Raw genomic sequence first — 26,370 nt, forward strand, 5'->3', positions numbered from 1 at the left:
AGTTCTGTTTTGATTGCACAGTGAAATGACATTTTCGAAAATGTACTGCAGAATGAGAGGCACAAGTAACTGCAGAAGCTGGAATCTTGAGGTGCAGGAAAGTGCAGGAGGAATTCAGCAGGCCAGACAGCATCTCTGGAGGAATGGGACAGATAATATATCACGTTGAGACCCTTCTTCAGACTGGTGAAAGCAGCATCAGTCTGAAAAGGGTTCCAATCTGAAACATTGTCTCTCCATTTCCCTCCACAATGCTACCTGTCCTGCTGAGTTCCTTCAGCTTTTTGTTTTTACTGAGGAGTCAATTGCTCTCTCATAAAGTTTTGCCCTTTTGAAACAAAACCACTAAATCTGTGTCAGATTGTTTTTCTACTCAACACTCTCTAAGAAATTGTATATCTATTATTCATTAATTTTATATTGATGCATATTATTTGGACCATTTCAGAATGGTTGTGTGAAATTATGGAAAGTCTAGAAATAGTCATTATATTGTGCCAGTTACCTGTGGACGGCACAGTGGTAGAGCCGTTCCCTCACAGCGCCAGAGACCCGGTGCTGTATGTGCGGTGTTTGTACCTTCTCCCTGTACGCGCGTGGATTTTCTCTGGGTGCTCCGATTTCTTCCCACATCCCAAAGACGTGCAGGTTTGTAGGTTAATTGGTTACTGTAAATTGCCCCCCTAAATTGATCAGCACGGACTCGGTGGGCCAAAGGGCCTATTTCCACACTGTATTTCTAAACTAAACTAAACCAAAGAAAGTATTGAAGCACTGGAAATTGACCAAAGTGTGCAGGATGTGAAAGTGGGGTAACACTTGTACTACTGTATAGGTGATCGATTAATGGCGTGGACTCATTGGACCAAATGACCTATTTCCATGCTGTATATCTAAACTAAACTAAATCTTGTTAAAAAGTTATCTGTTAATATGGCAAATAGTTTGGTGTGATTTACTGTTGTTTTTACCGCACATAATAGGCAAGAATTCCAGAGTGCAGGACTAACTATTCTGGTGGACACCCGGCGATGTTCTCCTGTACCAGCATTATTTAAAGCATTCAATATTTTGCAGGTGATTTTAAAGCTGTAATTTTTAACTCTTTCAAAGTATACAGTTTCAAAATCCAAGACTGATTTCACTGTTCTGGTTTACTTGTAATATTCAGATTAGCCATAGGTTAAGGAGTACGTAATATGAATATCTCAAGCAGTTTTTAAAAACATCTAATGTGAATTAATCTTGCTATTCAAAAGAATTACATCATCTAAGTTCATTAAGTTTTTATTAATGTCAGTAAAAGGTAGTACGAATGTCAACATATCTTGTTCTCAATGAATCTCATATATGTATAATTAATTTTACAATTCTTCTCATTAGTTTGTGGATGGTCTTATGTGTAAAACATTATTCATAGCATTGCACTATTATTGAAACGACTTGAAACTTTGCTAAACAATTCATTTTTAGCAAGTGTATATCTGTTTAATATCTAAAAGACAAGCATTCATGTAGTGCCTTTGATGTTACTTTCAGGATGCCCCAGAGTACTTGGTCTATAACATCCTATTTGGATGATGACACTTCTTGCGCCATGCTATTTACTTTATATTCCATAAGAGTGTCAGCTTGAATTTTTGTGCTGAAGTATACATAATCCTTTATGGAATGCTTTCAAATAAAGCATTAATACGCACTTTATAATGCACAGTAGCTACATTGCATTGAATATGTTTCATATTTCTTTACAGGACACAATTCCTAACTCTATACATATTGCTTTGCTGCTCATTGAAAGGGACATTGCATTCCGTTTTGAGAAACCAACTTCCATGCAGGTAAATATTATCAAATGTCCATCAATAAATAACGTCCGATGTTTGTTTTGTATAGGGGTCTGGATCTCCAGAGTAAGAGTGGTAGAAGCAAAAATCCACAACGCTTTTGCAAATAGTTGGATCTGTACTTGAAGAGGCCTAACCTATGGAGCTAAAGATCTAGACCAGGAAACTGAGATTAAATTTGGTATCTCCTTTTTGATGGACAAACACATTTGGAGTCCTGTGTCCCAAAAGTCCCAAAAGTTCTGTTTTTTTAAATGAGCCTGAAATAAAAACACGTATTAACCTTTGTTTCAGTCATCAATAGTTTAAATACCTGGACTAAATTAATGAAATGCATATATTTTTCGGGGGGGGGGGGGGGGGAGAATATAATAAGCATAAATAAAATGTAGGAAAATGTAAAATAACCAATCTTGAAAATGAAATTATTAATAAATAATAGGTCTGTCATCTCTGACCTTGATCTACTGTGGCTTCTCCTTCCTAATCCTGAAATTTAGATTTTTTGTCTCGTGTTTAAATAAGATTCCTACCTATCTCTATGGCTTTTGTTCCAGTTCTGTAAGCATTGCCTATATACAACCATGAATTTCTATTTGAATGAACTTGTTGGTGCGCATGATGTTACTGCTGATTTCATGCTATGCGTTCTTCAAAAATGAGTTGATACTGATTGTACTTAACCATGTTGACCTTACATTCAAAGTGTTCAAATCTTGACTGATATGAGAACTAGTTGTTTTTTGCTTTTTAATATTCCCCTTCCAATGTTAAATCGTGTTCACCGCTCTTTATCTTATCTATCTTCAAGTTAAGTATTGGGAAATATAAATATTTAGAAATCAAATCAAAGTCCTAATCTTTTCCTGCGGTATGGAATGGATTATTTAGTTTCGACTACAGATAAACAACCATTGCTGCCCCGCCAACCCCCCACCCTCTCACCAATTTGGTGATACAATTAATGGGCATTTTGCTTCTTTCATTCTGTGCGAGTAAAGGAATCAGAATACAGTAAGATTGTGTAGATCTGACATTTTCAGAATTTTGGGCAGAATGGCAGATTTTCCAGACTATTGAATGTTCTTTCTATTAATACCCTGACATAATTTTCTTTTTGTAAGTTGTTAAATAGTATAACAATAAACTTTCCAATGAACCAGGTAACTTTTAAAAAGCGAGTTCAAATGGGGTACAGGAACCAGAGCCCCGGGTGACTGGGAAGGGAGTGCAGGAACTAGAATACTCTGCGTTGAGATGGAGTGTGGAAAATTAGTTGAATTGGAGTGTGGAAAATCCATTTCTCTGCTCCCTATCATCTAAGATCATCAGAACTTCACTCTTGACTTTTATGTGGAGCCAAATTCCTGGTTCTTTCTCCATCCCCCACTCCACCACATCAACTCCAGCTGCTTCTATCCTTATCACTGACTCCTCCAGCCATTCATTGAATTCTTTCTCCAGCTTTCACCTTATTTTCCCACCTGTGTTTCTCATCACAGGAAGGCCAACAAAGTTGAAGCCAGAGAGAGAAGGCTATGTTAACAGAATTAACATAGATTTAATTTAAGTCAGCAGCAGCCAAGTTCATGGCACCGTGGGTGGCTCTACGGCAAAAGAGGGGAGGAAAAAGAGTGGAAGGGCTATAGTGATAGGGGATTCAATTGTAAGGGGAATAGATAGGCATTTCTGCGGCCGCAAACGAGACTCCAGGATGGTATGTTGCCTCCCTGGTGCAAGGGTCAGGGATATCTCTGAGCGGCTGCAGGACATTCTGAAGGGGGAGGGTGAGCAGCCAGTTGTCGTGGTGCACGTTGGCACCAACGATTTAGGTAAAAAACGGGATGAGGTCCTACAAGGTGAATTTAGAGAGTTAGGAGATAAACTAAAAAGTAGGACCTCAAAGGTAATAATCTCTGGATTACTACCAGTGCCACGTGCTAGTCAGAGTAGGAATAGGAGGATATTTCATATGAATACGTGGCTTGAAAAATGGTGCAAGGGGGAGGGATTCAAATTTTTAGGACATTGGAACCAGTTCTGGGAGAGGTGGGACCAGTACAAACAGGACGGTCTGCACCTGAGCTGGAATGGAACCAATGTCCTAGGGGGAGTGTTTGCTAGTGCTGTCGGGGAGGATTTAAACTAATGTGGCAGGGGGATGGGAGCTGGAGCAGAGAGACAGAGGGGTGTAAAATGAGGGTAGAAGCAACAGGTAGCAAGGTGAAAAGTAAAAGTGGCAGGCAGACAAATCCAGGGCAAAAATCAAAAAGGGCCACTTTCCAACATAATCGTACAAGGGGTAAGAGAGTTGTAAAAACAAGCCTGAAGGCTTTGTGTCTCAATGCAAGGAGTATACGTAATAAGGTGGATGAATTAAATGTGGAGATAGTTATTAATGATTATGATATAGTTGGGATTACAGAGACATGGCTCCAGGGTGACCAAGGCTGGGAGCTCAACATCCAGGGATATTCTATATTCAGGCGGGATAGACAGAAAGGAAAAGGAGGTGGGGTAGCGTTACTGGTTAGAGAGGAGATTAAAGCAGTGGAAAGGAAGGACATTAGCTTGGAGGAAGTGGAATCGATATGGGTAGAGCTACGAAACACTAAGGGGCAGAAAACGCTAGTGGGAGTTGTGTACAGGCCACCTAACAGCAGTAGGGAGGTTGGGGATGGCATCAAGCAGGAAATTAGAAATGCATGCACTAAAGGCGCAGCAGTTATAATGAGAGACTTCAATCTACATATAGATTGGGTGAACCAAACTGGCAGGGGTGCTGAGGTAGAGGATTTCTTGGAATGTTTGAAAGATGGTTTTCTAAACCAACATGTCGAGGAACCAACGAGAGAACAGGCCATTCTAGACTGTGTATTGAGTAATGAGGAAGGGTTAGTTAGCAGTCTTGTTGTGCGAGGCCCCTTGGGCAAGAGTGATCATAATATGGTAGAGTTCTTCATTAGGATGGAGAGTGACAAAGTCGATACAGAAACAAGTGTTCTGAACTTAAAGAAAGGTAACTTTGAGGGTATGAGGCGTGAATTGTCCAAGATAGACTGGCGATTGATGCTGAAAGGGTTGACGGTGGACATGCAATGGAAGGCATTTAAAGGTCGCATGGATGAACTACAACAAGTGTTCATCCCAGTTTGGCAAAAGAACAAACCAGGAAAGGTAGTGCATCCGTGGCTAACAAGGAAAATCAAGGATAGTATTAAAACAAAAGATGAAGCATACAGATTAGCCAGAAAAAGTAGCATACCAGAGGACTGGGAGAAATTCAGAGTCCAGCAGAGGAGGACAAAGGGCTTAATTAGGAAAGGGAAAATAGATTATGAGGGAAAACTGGCAAGGAACATAAAAACAGACTGCAAAAGCTTTTATAGATATGTCAAGAGAAAAAGATTAGTTAAGGCAAATGTAGGTCCCTTGCAGTCGGAAACAGGTGAATTGATCATAGGGAACAAGGAGATGGCAGACCAATTGAACAAATACTTTGGTTCTGTCTTCACTAAGGAAGACATAAACCGTCTGCCGGAAATAGCGGGGGACCGGGGGTCTAAAGAGATGGAGGAACTGAGGGAAATCCAGGTTAGTCGGGAAGTGGTGTTAGGTAAATTAAATGGATTAAAGGCAGATAAATCCCCAGGACCAGATAGGCTGCATCCCAGAGTGCTTAAGGAAGTAGCCTCAGAAATAGTGGATGCATTAGTGATAATTTTTCAAAACTCTTTAGATTCTGGAGTAGTTCCTGAGGACTGGAGGGTAGCTAATGTAACCCCACTTTTTAAAAAGGGAGGGAGAGAGAAAACGGGGAATTATAGACCAGTTAGCCTAACATCGGTAATGGGGAAAATGCTAGAGTCAGTTATTAAAGATGTGATAGCATTACATTTGGAAAGTGGTGAAATCATCGGACAAAGTCAGCATGGATTTACCAAAGGCAAATCATGTCTGACGAATCTTATAGAATTTTTCGAGGATGTAACTAGTAGAGTGGATAAGGGAGAACCAGTCGATGTGTTATATCTGGACTTTCAGAAGGCCTTCGACAAGGTCCCACATAGGAGATTGGTGTACAAACTTAAAGCACAAGGTATTGAGGGTTCAGTGTTGAGGTGGATAGAAAATTGGTTGGCGGACAGGAAGCAAAGAGTAGGAATAAACGGGTCCTTTTCGGAATGGCAGGCAGTGACTAGTGGGGTACCGCAAGGCTCAGTGCTGGGACCCCAGTTATTTACAGTGTATATTAATGATTTGGACGAGGGAATTGAATGCAACATCTCTAAGTTTGCGGATGACACGAAGCTGGGTGGCAGTGTTGGCTGCGAGGAGGATGCTAGGAGGCTGCAGAGTGACTTGGATAGATTAGGCGAGTGGGCAAATGCATGGCAGATGCAATATAATGTGGATAAATGTGAGGTTATCCACTTTGGCGGCAAGAACAGGAAAGCAGAGTATTACCTGAATGGTGACCGATTGGGAGAAGGGGAGATGCAACGTGACCTGGGTGTCATGGTGTACCAGTCATTGAAAGCAAGCATGCAGGTGCAGCAGGCAGTGAAGAAAGCGAATGGTATGTTGGCATTCATAGCAAGAGGATTTGAGTTTAGGAGCAGGGAGGTTCTGCTGCAGTTGTACAGGGCCTTGGTGAGACCGCACCTGGAGTACTGTGTGCAGTTTTGGTCTCCTAACCTGAGGAAAGACGTTCTTGCCTTAGAGGGAGTACAGAGAAGGTTCACCAGATTGATCCCTGGGATGGCGGGACTTACATATGAGGAAAGACTAGATAGACTGGGCTTGTACTCGCTGGAATTTAGAAGACTGAGGGGGGATCTTATAGAAACATATAAAATTCTTAAGGGGTTGGAGAGGCTAGATGCGGGAAGATTGTTCCCAATGTTGGGGGAGTCCAGAACCAGGGGTCACGGCTTAAGGATAAGGGGGAAGTCTTTTAGGACCGAGATGAGAAAACATTTCTTCACACCGAGAGTGGTGAGTCTGTGGAATTCTCTGCCACAGAAGGTAGTTGAGGCCAGTTCATTGGCTATATTTAAGAGGGAGTTAGATGTGGCCCTTTTTGCTAAAGGGATCAGAGGGTATGGAGAGAAGGCAGGTACAGGCTACTGAGCTGAATGATCAGCCATGATCATATTGAATGGCGGTGCAGGCTCGAAGGGCCGAATGGCCTACTCCTGCACCTATTTTCTATGTTTCTATGTTTGTGGATGGATATGGGTCTACAACATAAAACCAGCAATACCTCAGGGATGATTAGGCAGATTGTCCTTAGCAGACAGATGAACATAATAAAACTCAGGTAAACCATGTACCTTCAATATAAAAATACACTTTAGTAGCAAACCCCCAAATATTTGCCCACCAGAAAGCACAACATTTCTCTTAATCTCGTTGGCATAAAACTGTCCACAAATATTTATTCACTGTGAAGGATAAACAAAAACTCAAACAAGTGTTCCACAAAATAGAGCAATGTTAATTCAGTCTAGTTTAACATATGGGGAACATGTTAAACAATATATCCCGCATTATACTTGTTATTCTGTAGATTAATTGATTGATAAAATACATCTCTTGATGCTCCTGAACATATCATCAGTGATGTAACCTGGGGTCATTGGGTGTTTCGGGTCTTTCAACATCAGACATCGTCGCCCGGGCAACCCAGCTGTGGTTGATCAGACCACGACTTGTGTTCTGTAGATTATAATTATATCTGATTATAAAGCATCCTATTATATAAAGATCCTGGGATCATTCTTGTAAACCTCCTCTGGACCCTCTCCAGAGCCAGTACATCCTTCCTCAGATATGGTGCCCAAAATTGCTCACAATATTGTGACCAGTGCCTGATAGATCCTTAGCATTACATACCTGTTTTTGTATACAAGCACTCTTGAAATAAATGCTAGGATTGCGTTTGCTTTCTTTACTACTGATTCGACTTGCAGATTAATGTTTTGGGAATCTTGCACCAGCACTCCTAAGTCCTTTTGTACCTCCGATTTCTGGATTCTCTCCCCCTTTATAAAATAATCTACATCTTTATTCCAATATCAAAATGTATGACTCCACATTTTGCTACACTATATTCCATCTGCCACTCCTTCTATGCCCACTCTCCCAACCTGTCCAAATCCTTCTGCAGAATCCCTGCTTTCTCTACACTATCCTCCACCTATTTTCGTATCATCCGCAAACTTGGCCACAAAGGCTTCAATCCCCTCGTCCAGATCATTAATATATAACGGGAAGAGCACCGAGCCCTGCGGAACTCCGTTAGTCACCGGCAGCCAACCAGAAAAAGCTGGCTTTATTGCCAGTCTTTGCCTTCTGCCTACCAGCCAACCTGATATCCATGCTAGTATCTGCCTTAACAGCCTCCTATGTGGCACCTTATCAAAGGCTTTCTGAAAATCTAGGTAAACAACATTTATTACCTCTCCTTTGTCTGTCCTGCTATTTATTTCTTTAAAGAATTCCAGCAAATTTGTTAGGCAAGACCTCCCATTCACAAAGCCACGCTGACTTCAGCCTCCTTTATCATGAACCTCTAACTACTCCGTAACCTCATCCTTTGTAATCTGCATATATTACTAAAACTCTCACCTTGTTTGTCGCTTTGTTAGTTTGTACATACTTTTAAAACTTTATTAAATCCCTTTCCCACTTCCCCTGCCCATCAGCCGCACCTCCGCAGTAAAATACCTCCGTGTTCAACGTCACAATGGGAACCAAACGGGCCCGCGCCTGCGCAGTTGGGGCCCATTGATCGAATACAGATGCTCCCCGACTGACGATGCTTCGACTTACGATATTTCGACTTTGCGATGGTGCAAACGGCCGGGGGGAGGGGTGGGAAGAGGGGGGAGTTGAGGGGGGATGGAGTGGGTGAGGGGAGGAGGGGGGATAAGGGGGGATGGAGTAGGTGGGGGGGTGAGGGGAGGAGGGGGGATAAGGGGGGGTGGAGTGGATGAGTGGGGGGGGGGAGGGGAAGAGTGGGGGAGAGGAGGGTGCTAGACCAATGCAGGAGAGGTTTGGGCCCAACAGGTCCACCCTTTTCTAGTGGATTCTAAAATCTCACCCATCACCGGTCAGACTGAAGTTCCCACTATTCTGCTTTGCTCCCATCTTGTGCAGCAGGGTAATATTGGCAATTTTCCAATCATCTGGGACCACTCCTGACTAGTGATTCTTGAATGTTTCACTATCAATGCCTCCACGATCTCTAAAGCCACCCCTTTCAGAACCCTAGGGTGCAGTCCATCTGGTCCAGGTGACTTATCTACCTTCAGCCCTTTCAGCTTCCCAAGCACCTCGAAGGGCCGAATGGCCTACTCCTGCACCTATTGTCTATTGTCACCTTCTCCTGAGCAATAGCCACTCCACTAACTTCCACCCCTGACTCTCTTGAATTTCAGGCACGTTGCTGGTGTCTTCCACTGTAAAGACTGATGCAAAAAAGTTATTCAACTCCTCTGCCATTTCTTCATTCCCCATTATCACTTCTGCCTTATTTACCAGCGGTTCAACGTCCACTCTTGCCTCTTTCTTACTTTTGAAAAAACGGAAGAAACTCTTGCTATCCTCTTTTATATTATTAGCTAGCTTACCTTCGTATTTCATCTTTTCTCCCCGTCTTGCCTTTTTAGTTACCTTCTGTTCTTTAAAAGCTTCCCAATCCTCTGGCTTGCCACTAATGTTTGCAATGTTATATGCCTGAAATTATATAATGGTTTTGCGACAGTTGATCCCAAATTCTGCAATTTGATTGATTTAAGCATTAAGTTGAATAGATGATGGAATTTAAGATCTGATAACTTCTAGGCTATATTAACTTTTCACATGGACATAATCTGAAGAAGGGTTTCAACCCAATACGTCACCCATTCCTTCACTCCAGAGATGCTGCCTGTCCCGCTCAGTTACCCCAGCATTTTGTGTCTACCCATGATTTTTAATACAGATTTGATAATTGAATGATGCCGTAAATGCATGAATTTCAAATTTAACAATCTTTATGAATTTCTGTCTGTTACACTATTAGAATTGCTTATCTGCTTTTATTTGACTTACTGAACTTAACTTTTAAAATAAACTCGTGTTAAATGTAGCCTCCTTTTTTGTGCACAGTTTGAACTACTTACTGCTTTGAAGTCATTACATAAACATGTAGAAAACAATCAGCTGCCACCAGAATTTGATGGAACTTCTGCCTACAGTCACAGTGACTGGATGTGCTTCCGCATGGTGAGTGTCAGTTGACTACACTATTTGATGCAATTTAAATGCTGGATCCAATCATCAAATTAAAAAAGACCACAATATGTCAAAGAAAATTTGCCTACAGTTTAGGTGTCTGGTCATTGCTGGCAGTAGGACATAGTCTCATCGAGAAAAGAAGGAAGAAATAAATAAGCATTGCATATACTTAAAAAATGAAAAAAGCAACAATTATAAATAAATTCAAACTGTTCTGATTAATTTGTTTTGTAATACCTAAATTCAGCAAATGTAGATGGTAGCAGATGGAAATATCTTCCATGATAAAAGCAGTTGAATGAGCAAGATAGCGTGATAAAAGAAATTTGGCTGGCCAATGTGGAATATCTGAAGGCTTCAATTTTCACCTCTGCCTACTGTGCATTATCAAAAGAGAAAATGCCAGTGGTGCAAGCACAATCTATTTTCTAGCAAAACAAAGGCATACTGATTTTGACCAATTTGCTTACTCCATTAACATGATATGTATGGAACAATTTTCTTTATTTTTTATTACTGGAAATAATTTGACACGTTCAAATCCAAGTTAGTGATGACATAATTTATTTAAACTATTGACTGCTCATCATCGTGTATCGTTTGGTGCAATTAGACATTTATCAAGGTAACCTCTTAAATTACAAGAGATAACAACTAAATCTTAAAATCTTCAGCATATGTTTGCGTTTCTACTGAGGAGGATTCATCTAGTCATCTTTGTAAATGTGAACAGAACAGCATGCTAGTGATTTATAATACAGATTGAATATTGGGGCAGATTTAACAATCAGTGACAGGCATTGTTGTCTTTAGAGGTAATCCGAGTTACACACCTGGCGGGATTTTCTGTGGTAAGGCACACTGTTACAACTTCCGTTCTTACATTAGGGAACATCATGTAGGGACAGTCAAAAGTAGATGGCATGAACAATTAATAATGCTTCTAAAGATCTGAAAAATGTCAAAAGTTAACAAGCCATAATGTACTTTAACAATTCATGAAAAGTTTTAAGAATATTTTTTAATGTAGTGACCTTTGAGAAACTCGTTTTATAATACGAACAATAATCTGAAACTCTTGGAGCACTTCCAATCTATTCAAATTAAAGGCATAAAGGACATGACACAGAATTCTTCAATGAGTGTATAATGTTCTTATCTGGTTCAGAGCACAACCTACTGGCCAGCAGTGAATTGCTGATGACAACTTCTCTGTTTCTGCATCACATTATTGATCCCAGTCCTTTCCAGGATGTTTTTTTGTGGAAGATGATTGAAAATTGCTGTATGGACCCTAAAATCTTTACTGCAAGGGGAATATGAATTTTGTATGTTCAGTTCTCCAATAGGAATCACTGGTAGCATATTTGATTCATTAATTTTTCCATACAGGCCCGATGATAAAATATTTATTCTGCTTCACTAACCTTGCGTTCTAAATGTATAAGTGAATGCATCCAGGAACTGAATTGAGAAGTTTTTAGTTCCAATGCCTAATGGTAACTATACCTTTACTGCCCAGAATTAAGCTATCAGACTTCCATGAAATGGGAAGCCCACGTATTTAATCTGAATTGTGTTGAGCAACATATTAGTTAAAATGGCACCATCTATATTGCACGGTGTTTTTACGTATGCTGAGTGGACAGAGTGATTACCAGCCCTCCTGACAATAAGACACTGATAAGACAATAGACAATAGACAATAGGTGCAGGAGTAGGCCATTCAGCCCTTCGAGCCAGCACCGCCATTCAATGCGATCATGGCTGATCACTCTCAATCAGTACCCCGTTCCTGTCTTCTCCCCATACCCCCTCACTCCGCTATCCTTAAGAGCTCTATCCAGCTCTCTCTTGAAAGCATCCAACGAACTGGCCTCCACTGCCTTCTGAGGCAGAGAATTCCACACCTTCACCACTCTCTGACTGAAAAAGTTCTTCCTCATCTCCGTTCTAAATGGCCTACCCCTTATTCTTAAATTGTGGCCCCTTGTTCTGGACTCCCCCAACATTGGGAACATGTTTCCTGCCTCTAATGTGTCCAATCCCCTAATTATCTTATATGTTTCAATAAGATCCCCCCTCATCCTTCTAAATTCCAGTGTATACAAGCCTAATTGCTCCAGCCTTTCAACATACGACAGTCCCGCCATTCCGCGAATTAACCTAGTGAACCTACGCTGCACGCCCTCAATAGCAAGAATATCCTTCCTCAAATTTGGAGACCAAAACTGCACACAGTACTCCAGGTGCGGTCTCACCAGGGCCCGGTACAACTGTAGAAGGACCTCTTTGCTCCTATACTCAACTCCTCTTGTTATGAAGGCCAACATTCCATTGGCTTTCTTCACTGCCTGCTGTACCTGCATGCTTCCTTTCAGTGACTGATGCACTAGGACACCCAGATCTCGTTGAACATCCCCTCTTCCTAACTTGACACCATTCAGATAATAATCTGCCTTTCTATTCTTACTTCCAAAGTGAATAACCTCACACTTATCCACATTAAACTGATGTGACCATAACATTGCCAAATTAGAGCACATTAATCTGGCTTAAGATGTGTGTTAATCATATGCAGGGACAGTATAGTATGGAAGTCTCCCAGCACAAGCCCACCCCTTCATCCCACCAACTTGCTATTCAGGAAAGGTTCATCAACGACTGGTGTTTTTGTTCGTGATTGATGGAAGGAGAGTTTTAAGTTTTCAGATTTACTTGAATTTGCATTAGAAAATATGAGGTCCCAATGTCACACTCAGATGTTGGGCACCCTATTCTGCAATAGAAGCTGAGGAATGGGGCTGAAAATCAGTGCTGATTTTGACCTCAAATATTGACATTTATCAAGTTACAACTTCAATGCTGAGAAGAATATGATTCTGGCTCAACAAAAGCCCCGATTTTCAGCTAAAACCAGCCAAGACCCCATAGAAGTGCACACAATTATGAGAGATATAGATAGGGTAGGTAGTCAACTTTTTTCCCAAGATGAAAATCTCAAAGTCTACAGCACGGAACTTTAAGGTGAGAGGAGCAAAGTTTAAAGGAAATGTGTGGGGCAAATTACTTTGCTCAGAGTGGTGGATGCTTGGAACACATTGTCAAGGGTGGTAGTGGAGGCAGATATGATAGGGGCATTTAAGAACGTTTTAGATAGGCACATGGATATGTAGGGGTATGGATCAGTTGCAAGCAGAAGAGATGTTTAATTTGACAACATGTTCGGGTTGGACTTTGTGGGCTGATGTGGAGTGTGAGTGCATTAAACATTATGTGACTTTGTGATCATGTTCCAGGATTTTTGCTCCTATGGTTAACTTTGTTCCCACTATATTTTGATACTTATCACGTGCGTTTCCTGGCCATCAGTAGGAGAAGGCCCTCTTGCCTCCTCTCTCCATTAGCAAAGTTCTGCAGAGCTGTGTCCGAAAACTGGAGTACCAGCTCTCACCCTTCCAGCAATCTTTGAAAGCTTGTAGAATGATGTCAACTACTGGTTGAGATGTGCACCTCTTCTTCAATCAACACAAGCAATTTAACTCCATGTATGTTTTCCAGCAGTGGATTATTTGTATGGAAAGAAATTGCAGACAAACACAGATACAATCCTCGTAAAGCCCACTATGACTTCTAAGAGACATTGTCACCTACATAAAGTAAAAAACATACGGTAACTTTGCCTCAAAAGCCTTCTTTCCTTTTTGTTAGTTTCTTATCCCCTTTAAATGAAAAATAAGGTGAATAATCTGTTTACAACATACACTTTTTTCACCCATTAAGAATATAAAAGTAATATTAATGGCAAAAAGAAATATTAATATTGATCAAAGATAATAGATTTTATTGCGATCTAGATTGTAAATAATATGTCTGAAATATCTTGATTTCATCTACAGTGCCCTCCATAATGTTTGGGACAAAGACCCATCATTTATTTATTTGCCTCTTTACTCTACAACTTGAGATTTGTAATAGAAAAAAATTCACATGTGGTTAAAGTGCACATTGTCAGAATTTAATAAAGGCCATTTTTATACATTTTGGTTTCACCATGTAGAAATTACAGCTGTGTTTATACATAGTCTCCCCCATTTCAGGGCACCATAATGTTTGGGATACAGCAATGTCACCTAAATGAAAGTAGTCGAGTTTAGTATTTTGTTGCATATCCTTTGCATGCAATGACTGCTTGAAGTCTGTGATTCATGGACATCACCAGTTGCTGGGTGTCTTCTCTGGTGATGCTCTGCCAGGCCTGTATTGCAGCCATCTTTAGCTTATGCCTGTTTTGGGGGCTAGTCCCCTTCAATTTTCTCTTCAGCATATAAAAGGCATGCTCAATTGGGTTCAGATCGGGTGATTGTCATGGCCACTCAAGAATTAACCATTTTTTAGCTTTGAAAAAATCCTTTGTTGCTTTAGCAGTATTTTGGGGATTATTGTCTTGCTGTAGAATGAACTGCCGGCCAATGAGTTTTGAGGCATTTGTTTGAACTTGAGCAGATAGGATGTGTCTATACACTTCAGAATTCATTATGCGACTACCATCAGCAGTTGTATCATCAATAAACATCAAGTTTGCTGATGACACTGTGGTGGTGGGCCGGATCTCCGACAACGATGAGAAGGCCTACCGGGAGGAGGTGGCTGATCTGGCACTCTGGTGTCAGGACAATAGCCTCCTCTTGAATGTCACAAAAACTAAGGAGCTGATTGTGGACTTTAGAAGGGCTCAACATCCAAGGACGTACACGCCACTGGAAATAAATGGGTCTACTGTGGATAGGGTGAGCAGTTTTAAATACTTGGGAGTCCACATCACAGAGGATCTGACATGGGCAACGCACATTGCCGCACTGGTGGGTAAGGCAAAGCAGCGCCTTTACCACCTTAGACAGCTGAGGAAATTCAGAGTGTCTCTGAGGATCCTTCAATGCTTCTACTCTGGGGCTGTAGAGAGCATCCTGTCCGGCAACATTACAGTCTGGTTTGGGAACAGCTCTGCCCAGGACAGGAAGGCCCTGCAGAGAGTAGTGCGTTCGGCTGAACGCACCATGGGAACTACGCTCGCCCCCCTGCAGGACCTATACATCAGGAGGTGCAGATCCAGAGCAAGCAAGATTATGAGGGACCCCTGCCACCCCAGTAACGGACTGTTCCAGATGCTACGGTCAGGCAAACGCCCCCGCTGTCACGCTGTGAAAACGGAGAGGATGAGACGGAGTTTCTTCCCACAGGCCATCAGGACTGTTAACTTTTATAACTCCAGGGACTAAATTTTGTCTTCTCTATATTAACTTTATTAACTTTATTTATATGCTGTAACTGTAATTCTTTTTTGTGCACAATCCGCAGGCATTGCCACTTTCATTTCACTGCACATCGTGTATGTGTATGTGACAAATAAACTTGACTTGACTTGAGCCAATATCTTCAGCAGCCATACATGCCCAGGCCATAACACCCCCGCCACCGTGTTTCACAGATGAGGTGGTATGCTTTGGATCTTGGGCAGTTTCTTCTCTTCTCTATACTTTGCTCTTGCCATCACTCTGATATAAGTTAATCTTCGTCTCATCTGTCCACAAGACCTTTTTCCATAACTGTGGTTGCTCTTTTAAGTACTTCTTGGCAAACTGTAACCTGGCCATCCTATTTTTACCGCTAACCAGTAGTTTGCATTTTGCAGTGCAGCCTATGTATTTCTGTTCATGAAGTCTTCTGCGGACAATGGTCATTGACAAATTGGTCATTGACAAATCCACACCCGACTCCTGAAGAGTGTTTCTGATCTGTCGGACAGGTGTTTGGGGATTTTTCTTTATTATAGAGAGAATTCTTCTGTCATCAGCTGTGGAGGTCTTCCTTGGCCTGCCAGTCCCTTTGCAATTAGGAAGCTCACCAGTGCTCTCTTCTTAATGATGTTCCAAACAGTTGATTTTGGTAAGTCTAAGGTTTGGCTGATGTCTCTAACAGTTTTATTCTTGTTTCTCAGTCTCATAATGGCTTCTTTGACTTTCATTGGCACAACTTTGGCCCTCATGTTGATAAACAGCATTAAAAGGTTCCAAAGGCGATGGAAAGACTGGAGGAAAGACTGGGTGCTGAGAGCTCTCTTATACACAAGGCAATTAAACACATCTGAGCAATTACAAACGTCTGTGAAGCCATTTGACCCAAACATTATGGTTCCCTGAAACAAGGGGGTCTATGTATAAACACAGCTGTAATTTCTAAATGGTGAAACCACAATGTATAAAAATACCCTTTAATAAAATCTGACAATGTGCACTTTAACCACATGTGATTTTTTTTCTATTACAAATCTCAAATTGTGGAGTACAGAGACAAATAAATAAATGATGGGTCTTTGTCCCAAACATTATGGAGGGCACTGTATATGTCATCTGGAAGATATTTTGTGTGTAATGATTGTTTTAAATTATTTTCAACAAATTTGTGTCACTACAGAAACTGGAACAGCTTATGCAGGGATGCATAGGTGCAAGTGGTTTTATCCAGAGCAACATTGAGAACCTAAGATCAAACAGACTACCAGAAACTGCTGAGGTAATTGTTAAGTTTTAATATTCTAAGGCATTTTAATAATTTTCATTTACAGCAGCCTGTGTACAGTAACCACAGTCCTGCAATGGCTTCTGACTGCTGGAGAATGCCAAATTGATAAAAAATAAATGCATTTTGCTCTATTCAGACATTAAATGCTTCAGTTCTTTTAAATAATAGATTATTTGATTAAACTGTTCAACTGCAGTTTACCTGACTGTTTTATAATTTATTCATTTTGAGAGATTTGGGCATTGCTGACAAGGACAGTATTTAATATTCAACTATTATTATGCCTTGAGATGGTAATGGTAAGCCATTTCCCCAGACTGCAACAGTTTTTCTGATTAATGTATGTCCACCATACTGTTGAGTAAGGAGTTCCAGGATTTAGACCTGCCAACAATGAAGAAATAGGGATCTATTTTCAAGTTGGTGTGCCCTGCAACTTGGAGGGGAAATTCTTACGCATCTTAAGCCCTTCCTCGAGGCACAGCTGAGAAGATGAAGATCCTGTGGTGTCTCCTTGGCAAGTAACTGCAGTGCATTTTGTCGGTGGTACCCACTTCTGTCACTCTGCGCCAGTGGCGAAGTGATCAATGTGTATGGTGGGGGCTGGGGATCCAATCAAGGAGGCTATTTTGTCCGGGATGGCTTGGAGTTTCTTAGGATTGTTTAACGTTTCCTACAAAGAGGCAGGCATAGCTGGGGTCCATGCAGGTGCCCATAGCTACGCCTTGGACCTGGAGGAAGTGGGAGGAGTCGAAGGAGACGTTGTTAAGGGTGAGGACCAGCTCCGCTAAGCGGAGTAGCATGTTAGGAGAGGGAAATTGGATGGTTTTGTAGAGTACGTTGAACAATCCCTGTTCCAGGCGTACATGGCCCCTTCCCTGAACTCTATCTCCGTTATATTGACGACTGCATCGGTGCACCCATGCTGAACTCATGGACTTCATTAACTTCACCACTACTTTCCAGCAGAGACACCTAGGGGTATAGGTAAACAGTTCCTGATAGTGGAAATGTGGCTAGATAGGGTGGTGAAGGAGGTGTTTGGCACTCTTGCCTTCATCATTAGGGTAATGAGTACAGGAATTGGGATGTCATGTTGTAATTGCACAAGACGTTGGCGAGACCACATTTGGAATATTGAGTGGATTCTGGTTTGTTGATGTGATGATATTGACATTGGCAAATATAAATCTTTAGTGACCTGGGAATATAATTTAACTTTGTTCACAGGAGGCCAGTGTTTTTTTGCAGCAGTATAAGCAACTAATGAAGAATGTACTGGAAGATGCAAGCTTGGTTAGATTGCAGCTTGAAGGAGGAGTGATCATTGCTAGACTGAGAAAAGAGGAGTTATATATCCCTGGAACAGGAATGTTCAGGTAACATTAAACATTCTCCTACAAAGAAATGAAGTGTACACAAATGTTGGTATCCTCAAAACAATGACTGCAGGTGCCGCGTCCATAAGGGGGAAATACATTCTGGTTTAGCCACAAAGACATTAGAAAAAAGATAACTTGAAATGAGTGGAGATGCATGCTTGTTAAAGTGCTGTGCTCAGAAAGGACCATGTTCTGGAACATTTTCTTGTATTGAAACTCGTCATGAAAAAACCCAAAAAGAATATAATTATATAAAAACATCAGTAACCTCAAAATATTGCGAAGTTCCCAGGGCAGAATATTATTTTTGTCTTGGTCATTGTAGTGATGGTGGAAAAAAACTTTACAATCGATTTGAAGTTAACATTCAAGAAAGTCAAGAGCTCAACTTTTCACCTATTTTCTATATTTATTGGCATGTTTAAGGTGAAATTACATGGTCCTCATGTGAATATTCTCATTTTTAAGGACTTGGGTTAGTAAAGTTCACCTGTATGCTTTTGGGCAAAGAACTCCATGGAAAATCTCATGCTTGAGGTGGAAAGTTTTCATATATACTTTCAGCAAGAATCATTCTCTATTGAGAGCACTGAAATGAAAAATCTCCCTTCAATTTGTTTACTCATCCTTGTCAAACCTTCTTGAAAAATGTCAACTTGTGCTACATTAACTAGAAGTGCAATAATTGGCAACAGGAGGGTTAAAGGAAGAGGCGACCAGAACTTGATGTTATTTCCTTATTTTTAACACAAAAACAAATGTAATGGTAAAGTATAAAGAAGACATTGTGAATTTCATACAAGGGTGCTCTTGGCACCATGCTGTTAATAGTATTAAATAATGTACTTAATTCCTGTTTAGAATTCTGTGACTAAAGTTAATAAACAGAAAATCATGTTTAGGTTTATTATGATCATGTGTACGGAGATACAGAGAAAAGCTTTGTTTTGGAAAGCTATCCAAATAAATTAAATATACTGTACATAAATACAATCAAGTCAAACTCAAGTACAATAGCTAGAGCAAACAGGAAGATACAGAGTGCAGAATATAGTTCTCAGCATTGTAGCACATCAGTTCCATAGACAAAGTCCAGTGCCCACAATGGGATAGAGGTAAATTGGACAGTCCCTTATGGACTGACTGTTCAGAGGGTAGAAGCTGTTCCTGAGTCTGCTGGTGCATGCTTTTAAATTTCTATATGTTCTGCCGGACAGGAACATGGAGAAGAAGGAATGATCGGGGTGGGATCATTCTTTGATTATGGTGGCTGCTTTTCCAAAGTTGTATGAAATGTCGATGGAGTCAATGGTAGGAGGTCTGGTCCTTGTGATGGACAGGACTATATCTACAACTCTCTGCAATTTCATGGGGTCTTGGGCAGAGTTGTTCCAAAACCAAGCTGTGATGGAATCCGATAGTATGCTTTAAATGGTGCATCTGTAGAAGTTTGTAAGAGTCATTGGGGGGTGGCACGGTGGCGCAGCTGTAGAGTTGTTGCCTACAGCGCTTGCAGCGCCGGAGACCTGGGTTCGAACCCGACTACCGATGCTGTCTGTACAGAGTTTGTATGTTAACATATATAACATATAACAACTACAGCATGGAAACAGGCCTGTCCGGCCCTACCAGTCCACGCCGACCATTCTCCCTGACCTAGTCTCATCTACCTGCACTCAGACCATAACCCTCCAATCCCCTCCTATCCATATACCTATCCAATTTACTCTTAAATAATAAAATCGAGCCAGCCTCCACCACTTCCACCGGAAGCCCATTCCATACAGCCACAACCCTCTGAGTAAAGAAGTTCCCCCTCATGTTACCCCTAAACCTTTGTCCCTCAATTCTGAAGCTATGTCCCCTTGTTGGAATCTTCCCCACTCTCAAAGGGAAAAGCCTACCCACGTCAACTCTGTCCGTCCCTCTCAAAATTTTAAAAACCTCTATCAAGTCCCCCCTCAACCTTCTACGCTCCAAAGAATAAAGACCCAACCTGTTCAACCTCTCTCTGTAGCCTAAGTGCTGAAACCCAGGCAACATTCTAGTAAATCTCCTCTGTACCCTCTCCATTTTGTCGACATCCTTCCTATAATTTGGCGACCAGAACTGCACACCATACTCCAGATTTGGCCTCACCAATGCCCTGTACAATTTCAACATTACATCCCAACTTCTATACTCGATGCTCTGATTTATAAAGGCAAGCATACCAAACGCCTTCTTCACCACCCTATCCACATGAGATTCCACCTTCAGGGAACAATGCACAGTTATTCCCAGATCCCTCTGTTCCACTGCATTCCTCAATTCCCTACCATTTACCCTGTACGTCCTATTTTGATTTGTCCTACCAAAATGCAGCACCTCACACTTATCAGCATTAAACTCCATCTGCCATCTTTCAGCCCACCCTTCCAAAAGGCCCAAGTCTCTCTGTAGACTTTGAAAATCTACCTCACTATCAACTACTCCACCTATCTTAGTATCATCTGCATATTTACTAATCCAATTTGCCACACCATCATCCAGATCATTAATGTAAATGACAAACAACAGTGGACCCAACACAGATCCTTGGGGCACTCCACTAGACACTGGCCTCCAACCTGACATACAATTGTCAACCGTTACCCTCTGGTATCTCCCATTCAGCCATTGTTGAATCCATCTTGCAACCTCACTATTAATACCCAACGATTTAACCTTCTTAATCAACCTTCCATGTGGAACCTTGTCAAATGCCTTACTGAAGTCCATATAGACAACATCCACAGCCTTGCCCTTATCAATTTCCCTGGTAACCTCTTCAAAAAATTCAAGAAGATTAGTCAAACATGACCTTCCAGGCACAAATCCATGTTGACTGTTTCTAATCAGGCCTTGATTATCCAAATAATTATATATATTGTCCCTAAGTATCTTTTCCATTAATTTTCCCACCACAGACGTCAAACTAATAGGTCTATAATTGCTAGGTTTACTTTTAGAACCTTTTTTAAACAAAGGCACAACATGCGCAATGCGCCAATCTTCCGGCACCATCCCTGTTTCTAATGACGTTTGAAATATTTCCGTCATAGCCCCTGCTATTTCTGGACTAACTTCCCTCAATGTCCTAGGGAATATCCTATCAGGATATTCCCCGTGACCACATGGGTTTTCTCCGAGATCTTCGGTTTCCTCCCACACTCCAAAGACATACAGGTATGTAGGTTAATTGGCTTTGTGCATGTGTAAATTGTCCCTAGTGTGTGTAGAGTAGTGTTAATGTGTGGGGATCGCTGGCCGGTGCAAACTCGGTGGGCTGAAGGGGCTGTTGCCATGCTGTATCTCTGAACTAACCGTGCCAATTTTCGTCAGGAACTAGAGGCATTGGTGTGCCTTCTTGGCTGTCTCATTAATGTGGCTGGTAATCGACAGTTTGCTGGTAGTACTAACGCCAAGGAACTGGAAGCTCTGACCTGTTTGAAACTCCAAATCAAAGCTTTTGAAATCAATCTTCCTCAGAGTTATCTGGAAGAACAAGATGGAGGATTAAATATTAGTAGCAGGACATTTGCCCAATGGTCATGTTTATATTACCAGATTTGCCACCAGTAATGATGAACAGTTGGAGAGAAGGTGTGAGAAACAGAATAGGTCATCTCCAATATCTATGTTGAAACTGAGATACTCTTCTGCTGTCAAGATTAACAAATAGAAAAGAATTAGAAAGAAGCTAAGACTTGCAAAACTCCAGACATAATGATGAAAGAAAAATAGAGAAATCTATGCAGATGATTCAGGACGAACAGTTAAGACCCCTACTCTCTAGCTGTCCATTGTCAGTGATTTGGTACATTGATTGTTAGATTGATTGTCCAATTTCCACAATTGAGTGATCAGAGATTTCCTCCAGTTAACTCTGCAAAGCTCCAGTAATCCAGCACAATCAGGTTGTGTAGGAAGGAACTGCTGATGCTGGTTTAAACCGAAGATAGACCCAAAATGGTCGAGACCCTTCTCCAGACTGGTTTGGGATAAGGGAAACGAGAGATTTTTAAGAGAGTGATAAGAAGGGTCTCGACCCGAAATGTCATCCATTCCTTCTCTCCAGAGATGTTGCCTGTCCCGCTGAGTTACTCCAGCATTTTGGATCTATCTTCATGACTTAGTTGTGTCGGACTGGCAGATTTTCCTGACTATTGGCATGTCACAAATGTAATGCTACGGTGGTCATGGGAGATTTCAACATGCAGGTAGACTGGGAAAATCAGGTTGGTAATGGACCCCAGGAAAGAGAGTTTGTGGAGTGCCTCCGAGATGGATTCTTAGAACAGCTTGTACTGGAGCCTACCAGGGAGAAGGCAATTCTGGATTTAGTGTTATGTAATGAACCTGACCTGATAAGGGGACTCGAGGTAAATGAGCCATTAGGAGGCAGTGACCACAATATGATAAGTTTTACTCTACAAATTGAGAGGGAGAAGGGAAAATCGGAGGTGTCAGTATTACAGTATAGCAAAGGGAATTACAGAGGCATGAGGCAGGAGTTGCCAAAACTGACTGGAAGGAGGCCCTAGCAGGGAAGACTGTGGCACAGCAATGGCAGGTATTCCTGGGAATAATGCAGAAGTTGCAGGATCAATTTATCCCAAAGAGGAGGAAAGATTCTAAGGGGAGTAAGAGGCACCCGTGGCTGACAAGGGAAGTCAAGGACAGCATAAAAATAAAAGGGAAGAATTATAACATAGCAAAGAAGAGTGGGAAGCCAGAGGATTGGGACTCTTTTAAAGAGTAACAGAAGATAATTAAAAAGGCAATACGGGGAGAAAAGATGAGGTACGAGGGTAAACTAGCCAATAATATAAAGGAGGATAGTAAAAGCTTTTTTAGGTATGTGAAGAGGAAAAAAATAGTCAAGGCAAATGTGGGTCCCTTGAAGACAGAAGCAGGGGAATTTATTATGGGGAACAAGGAAATGGCAGACGAGTTGAACCGGTACTTTGGATCTGTCTTCACTGAGGAGGATACAAACAATCTCCCAGATGTTCTAGTGGCCAGAGATCCTAGGGTGACAGAGGAACTGGAGGAAATCCACATTAGGCAGGAAAACGTTTTGGGTAGACTAATGGGACTAAAGGCTGATAAATCCCCAGGGCCTGATGGTCTGCATCCCAGGGTGCTTAAGGAGGTGGCTCTAGAAATTGTGGACGCATTAGTGATTATTTTCCAATGTTCTATAGATTCCGGGTCAGTTCCTGTGGATTGGAGGGTAGCTAATGTTATCCCACTTTTCAAGAAAGGAGGGAGAGAGAAAACGGGAAATTATAGACCAGTTAGTCTGACATCAGTGGTGGGGAAGATGCTGGAGTCAATTATAAAAGACGAAATTGCGGAGCATTTGGATCGCAGTAACAGGATCGTTCCGAGTCAGCATGGATTTACGAAGGGGAAATCGTGCTTGACTAATCTACTGGAATTTTTTGAGGATGTAACTAGGAAAATTGACAGGGGAGAGCCGGTGGATGTGGTGTACCTCGACTTTCAGAAAGCCTTCGACAAGGTCCCACATAGGAGATTGGTGGGCAAAATTAGAGCACATGGTATTGGAGGTAGAGTACTGACATGGATAGAAAGTTGGTTGACAGACAGAAAGCAAAGAGTGGGGATAAATGGGTCCCTTCCAGAATGGCAGGCAGTGACTAGTGGGGTACCGCAAGGCTCGGTGTTGGGACCGCAGCTATTTACAATATACATCAATGACTTGGATGAAGGGATTAAAAGTACCATTAGCAAATTTGCCGATGATACAAAGCTAGGTGGCAGTGTGAACTGTGAGGAAGATGCTATGAGGTTGCAGGGTGACTTGGACAGGTTGTGTGAGTGGGCGGATGCATGGCAGATGCAGTTTAATGTAGATAAGTGTGAGGTTATCCACTTTGGTGGTAAGAATAGGAAGGCAGATTATTATTTGAATGGTGTCAAGTTAGGAAAAGGGGACGTACAACGTGATCTGGGTGTCTTAGTGCATCAGTCACTGAAAGGAAGCATGCAGGTACAGCAGGCAGTGAAGAAAGCCAATGGAATGTTGGCCTTCATAACAAGATGAGTTGGGTATAGGAGCAAAGAGGTCCTTCTGCAGTTGTACAGGGCCCTAGTGAGACCGCACCTGGAGTACTGTGTGCTGTTTTGGTCTCCAAATTTGTGGAAGGATATTCTTGCCATTGAGGGCGTGCAGCGTAGGTTTACTAGGTTAATTCCCGGAATGGCGGGACTGTCATATGTTGAAAGACTGGAGCGACTAGGTTTGTATACACTGGAATTTAGAAGGATGAGAGGGGATCTTATCGAAACGTATAAGATTATTAAGGGGTTGGACATGTTAGAGGCAGGAAACATGTTCCCAATGTTGGGGGAGTCCAGAACCAGGGGCCACAGTTTAAGAATAAGGGGCAGGCCATTTAGAACAGAGATGAGGAAAAACTTTTTTATTCAGAGAGTTGTGAATCTGGAATTCTCTGCCTCAGAGGGCAGTGGAGGCCAATTCTCTGAATACATTCAAGAGAGAGCTAGATAGAGCTCTTAAGGATAGCGGAGTCAGGGGGTATGGGGAGAAAGCAGGAACGGGGTACTGATTGAGAATGATCAGCCATGATTACATTGAATGGCGGTGCTGGCTCGAAGAGCCGAATGGCCTACTCCTGCACCTATTGTCTATTGTCTATTGAATGTTACCCTTATTAATGCATCACAGACTTTTTCTTCAATTAAACAAAACCATTTCAGTTAACTCAATAAGTTGAAAGGAGTGTGGGAAACACGGTTGAAAGGGAATTGGGAAATGGGGCTCTGGTGAGTTGAAAGGGAATGCGGGAAACATCACCTAGTGAACCAGATGCTGAACTACCAGAATTTATGAATAGACGGTTAGCAAAATTATTGGAGTTTTACTGTAGTGAGCAAGATAAAGTTGCCATCATTAACTAAATCTCTCACACCCTCTTCTTGATTTTTTATATTCAGCTTTATATGCACAACAATCTGTTGTAAAAACCAATAGAAAGTTTGGGATTGCTGGCTATTTGCAAGTTAATTTGTATCACCTGCAGGCGGAGGTGGTTAGTTTAACTTGGCATTATGGTTACCATGGATGTTGCCCTTAATAGCAGGACCAGCACTTATTGAGCATTCCTCCATTTCCATTGAAGGGCCACATTCATAAATGGCTGTCATCCTTCAGGGGAAGGTATTCTCAAAATATTTTCTACGATGCTTAAGGGTGCAGACAAAGTGACAGTGAAGGAACATTGATTATACTTACAAGGTGTGTAGTATGGTGGTCATGTATGCCTGCTGCCCTTTTCTATCTTGGCAGTCAAGATAGTGGGTTTCGAATTGCACCTCATGGATTAATTTAGAGACACAGCACAGAAACAGGCATTTCGGCCCACAGAGTTCACATCAAACATTGATCACCTGTTCACACTAGTTCTATGTTGTCCCACTTTCTCATCTATTCCGTACCCACTAAGGGCAATTTACAGAAGCCAATTAACCAACAAGCCAGCCTGTCTTTGGGATGTGGGAGGAAAACGGACCACACGGAGGAAACTCATGGTCACATGAGAAAGTGCAAATTCCATGCAGACAGCATCTGAGGTCAGGTTTGAACCCAGATTTCTGGCGCTATGGCAGCAGCTTTACCAGCTGTCCAACTGTGCAACCCCAAATAAGCATTGGGTAACATGAATTACAATATGGATCATTCGCACTGCTGCCAATGTGCCTCAATAATGGATGTAATCAATGTTTAAGGTAATGGATATAATACCAAAATGTGGGATGCTTGTCTTTGATAGATTCAACTTCATGATCTTCAAGCAGACAGCGTTCCAGCACATTCATGCTTACGCCGTGAAGATGATGAAAAGACTTAAGGGAGTCAGAAATTTAGCGAATCACTTTTGAATGCCCATTTTACTGCAGGCATCATTTTTAAGCAGATTAGTTTTTGGTCTTTAGGGGGGCTCCTGAAAGTTAGTTTAACAATGGCAATGATATTGAATGTCAAGGAATAGTGATGAGGATTTTTGGTGGTGACCAAATCAACTCTGAATATTGACTAAGTCAGTCACATTCAGTTAATATCATGAAGTCAATATCAGACATATTGACTGGTTAAATCACTCTTGCCGAACCATGCTGGTTGATATTATGACCTTTACAAGACTGCCCTTTCCAAATCCACAATGTCCACTTAGAAAGATAAGGATGACAGGCGCATATTT

The 26,370-nt window shown here is 41.6% G+C and overlaps 1 protein-coding gene across 1 annotated transcript in view; it reads left to right on the forward strand.

The window, feature by feature from the left end:
• The window catches only part of plekhg4 (pleckstrin homology domain containing, family G (with RhoGef domain) member 4), a 108,565-nt gene that overhangs the window by 18,826 nt on the left and 63,369 nt on the right, over window positions 1-26,370 (forward strand). Inside the window, exons 6-11 of the mRNA XM_078401526.1 lie at window positions 984-1,077; window positions 1,755-1,841; window positions 10,005-10,121; window positions 16,608-16,706; window positions 17,946-18,064; window positions 21,719-21,739. Coding sequence (XP_078257652.1) covers window positions 984-1,077; window positions 1,755-1,841; window positions 10,005-10,121; window positions 16,608-16,706; window positions 17,946-18,064; window positions 21,719-21,739 — 537 coding nt within the window. The remainder of the gene's footprint in view (window positions 1-983; window positions 1,078-1,754; window positions 1,842-10,004; window positions 10,122-16,607; window positions 16,707-17,945; window positions 18,065-21,718; window positions 21,740-26,370) is intronic.

This window comes from Rhinoraja longicauda, chromosome 6 (assembly GCF_053455715.1).
Source record: "Rhinoraja longicauda isolate Sanriku21f chromosome 6, sRhiLon1.1, whole genome shotgun sequence".
NCBI lineage: Eukaryota > Metazoa > Chordata > Chondrichthyes > Rajiformes > Arhynchobatidae > Rhinoraja > Rhinoraja longicauda.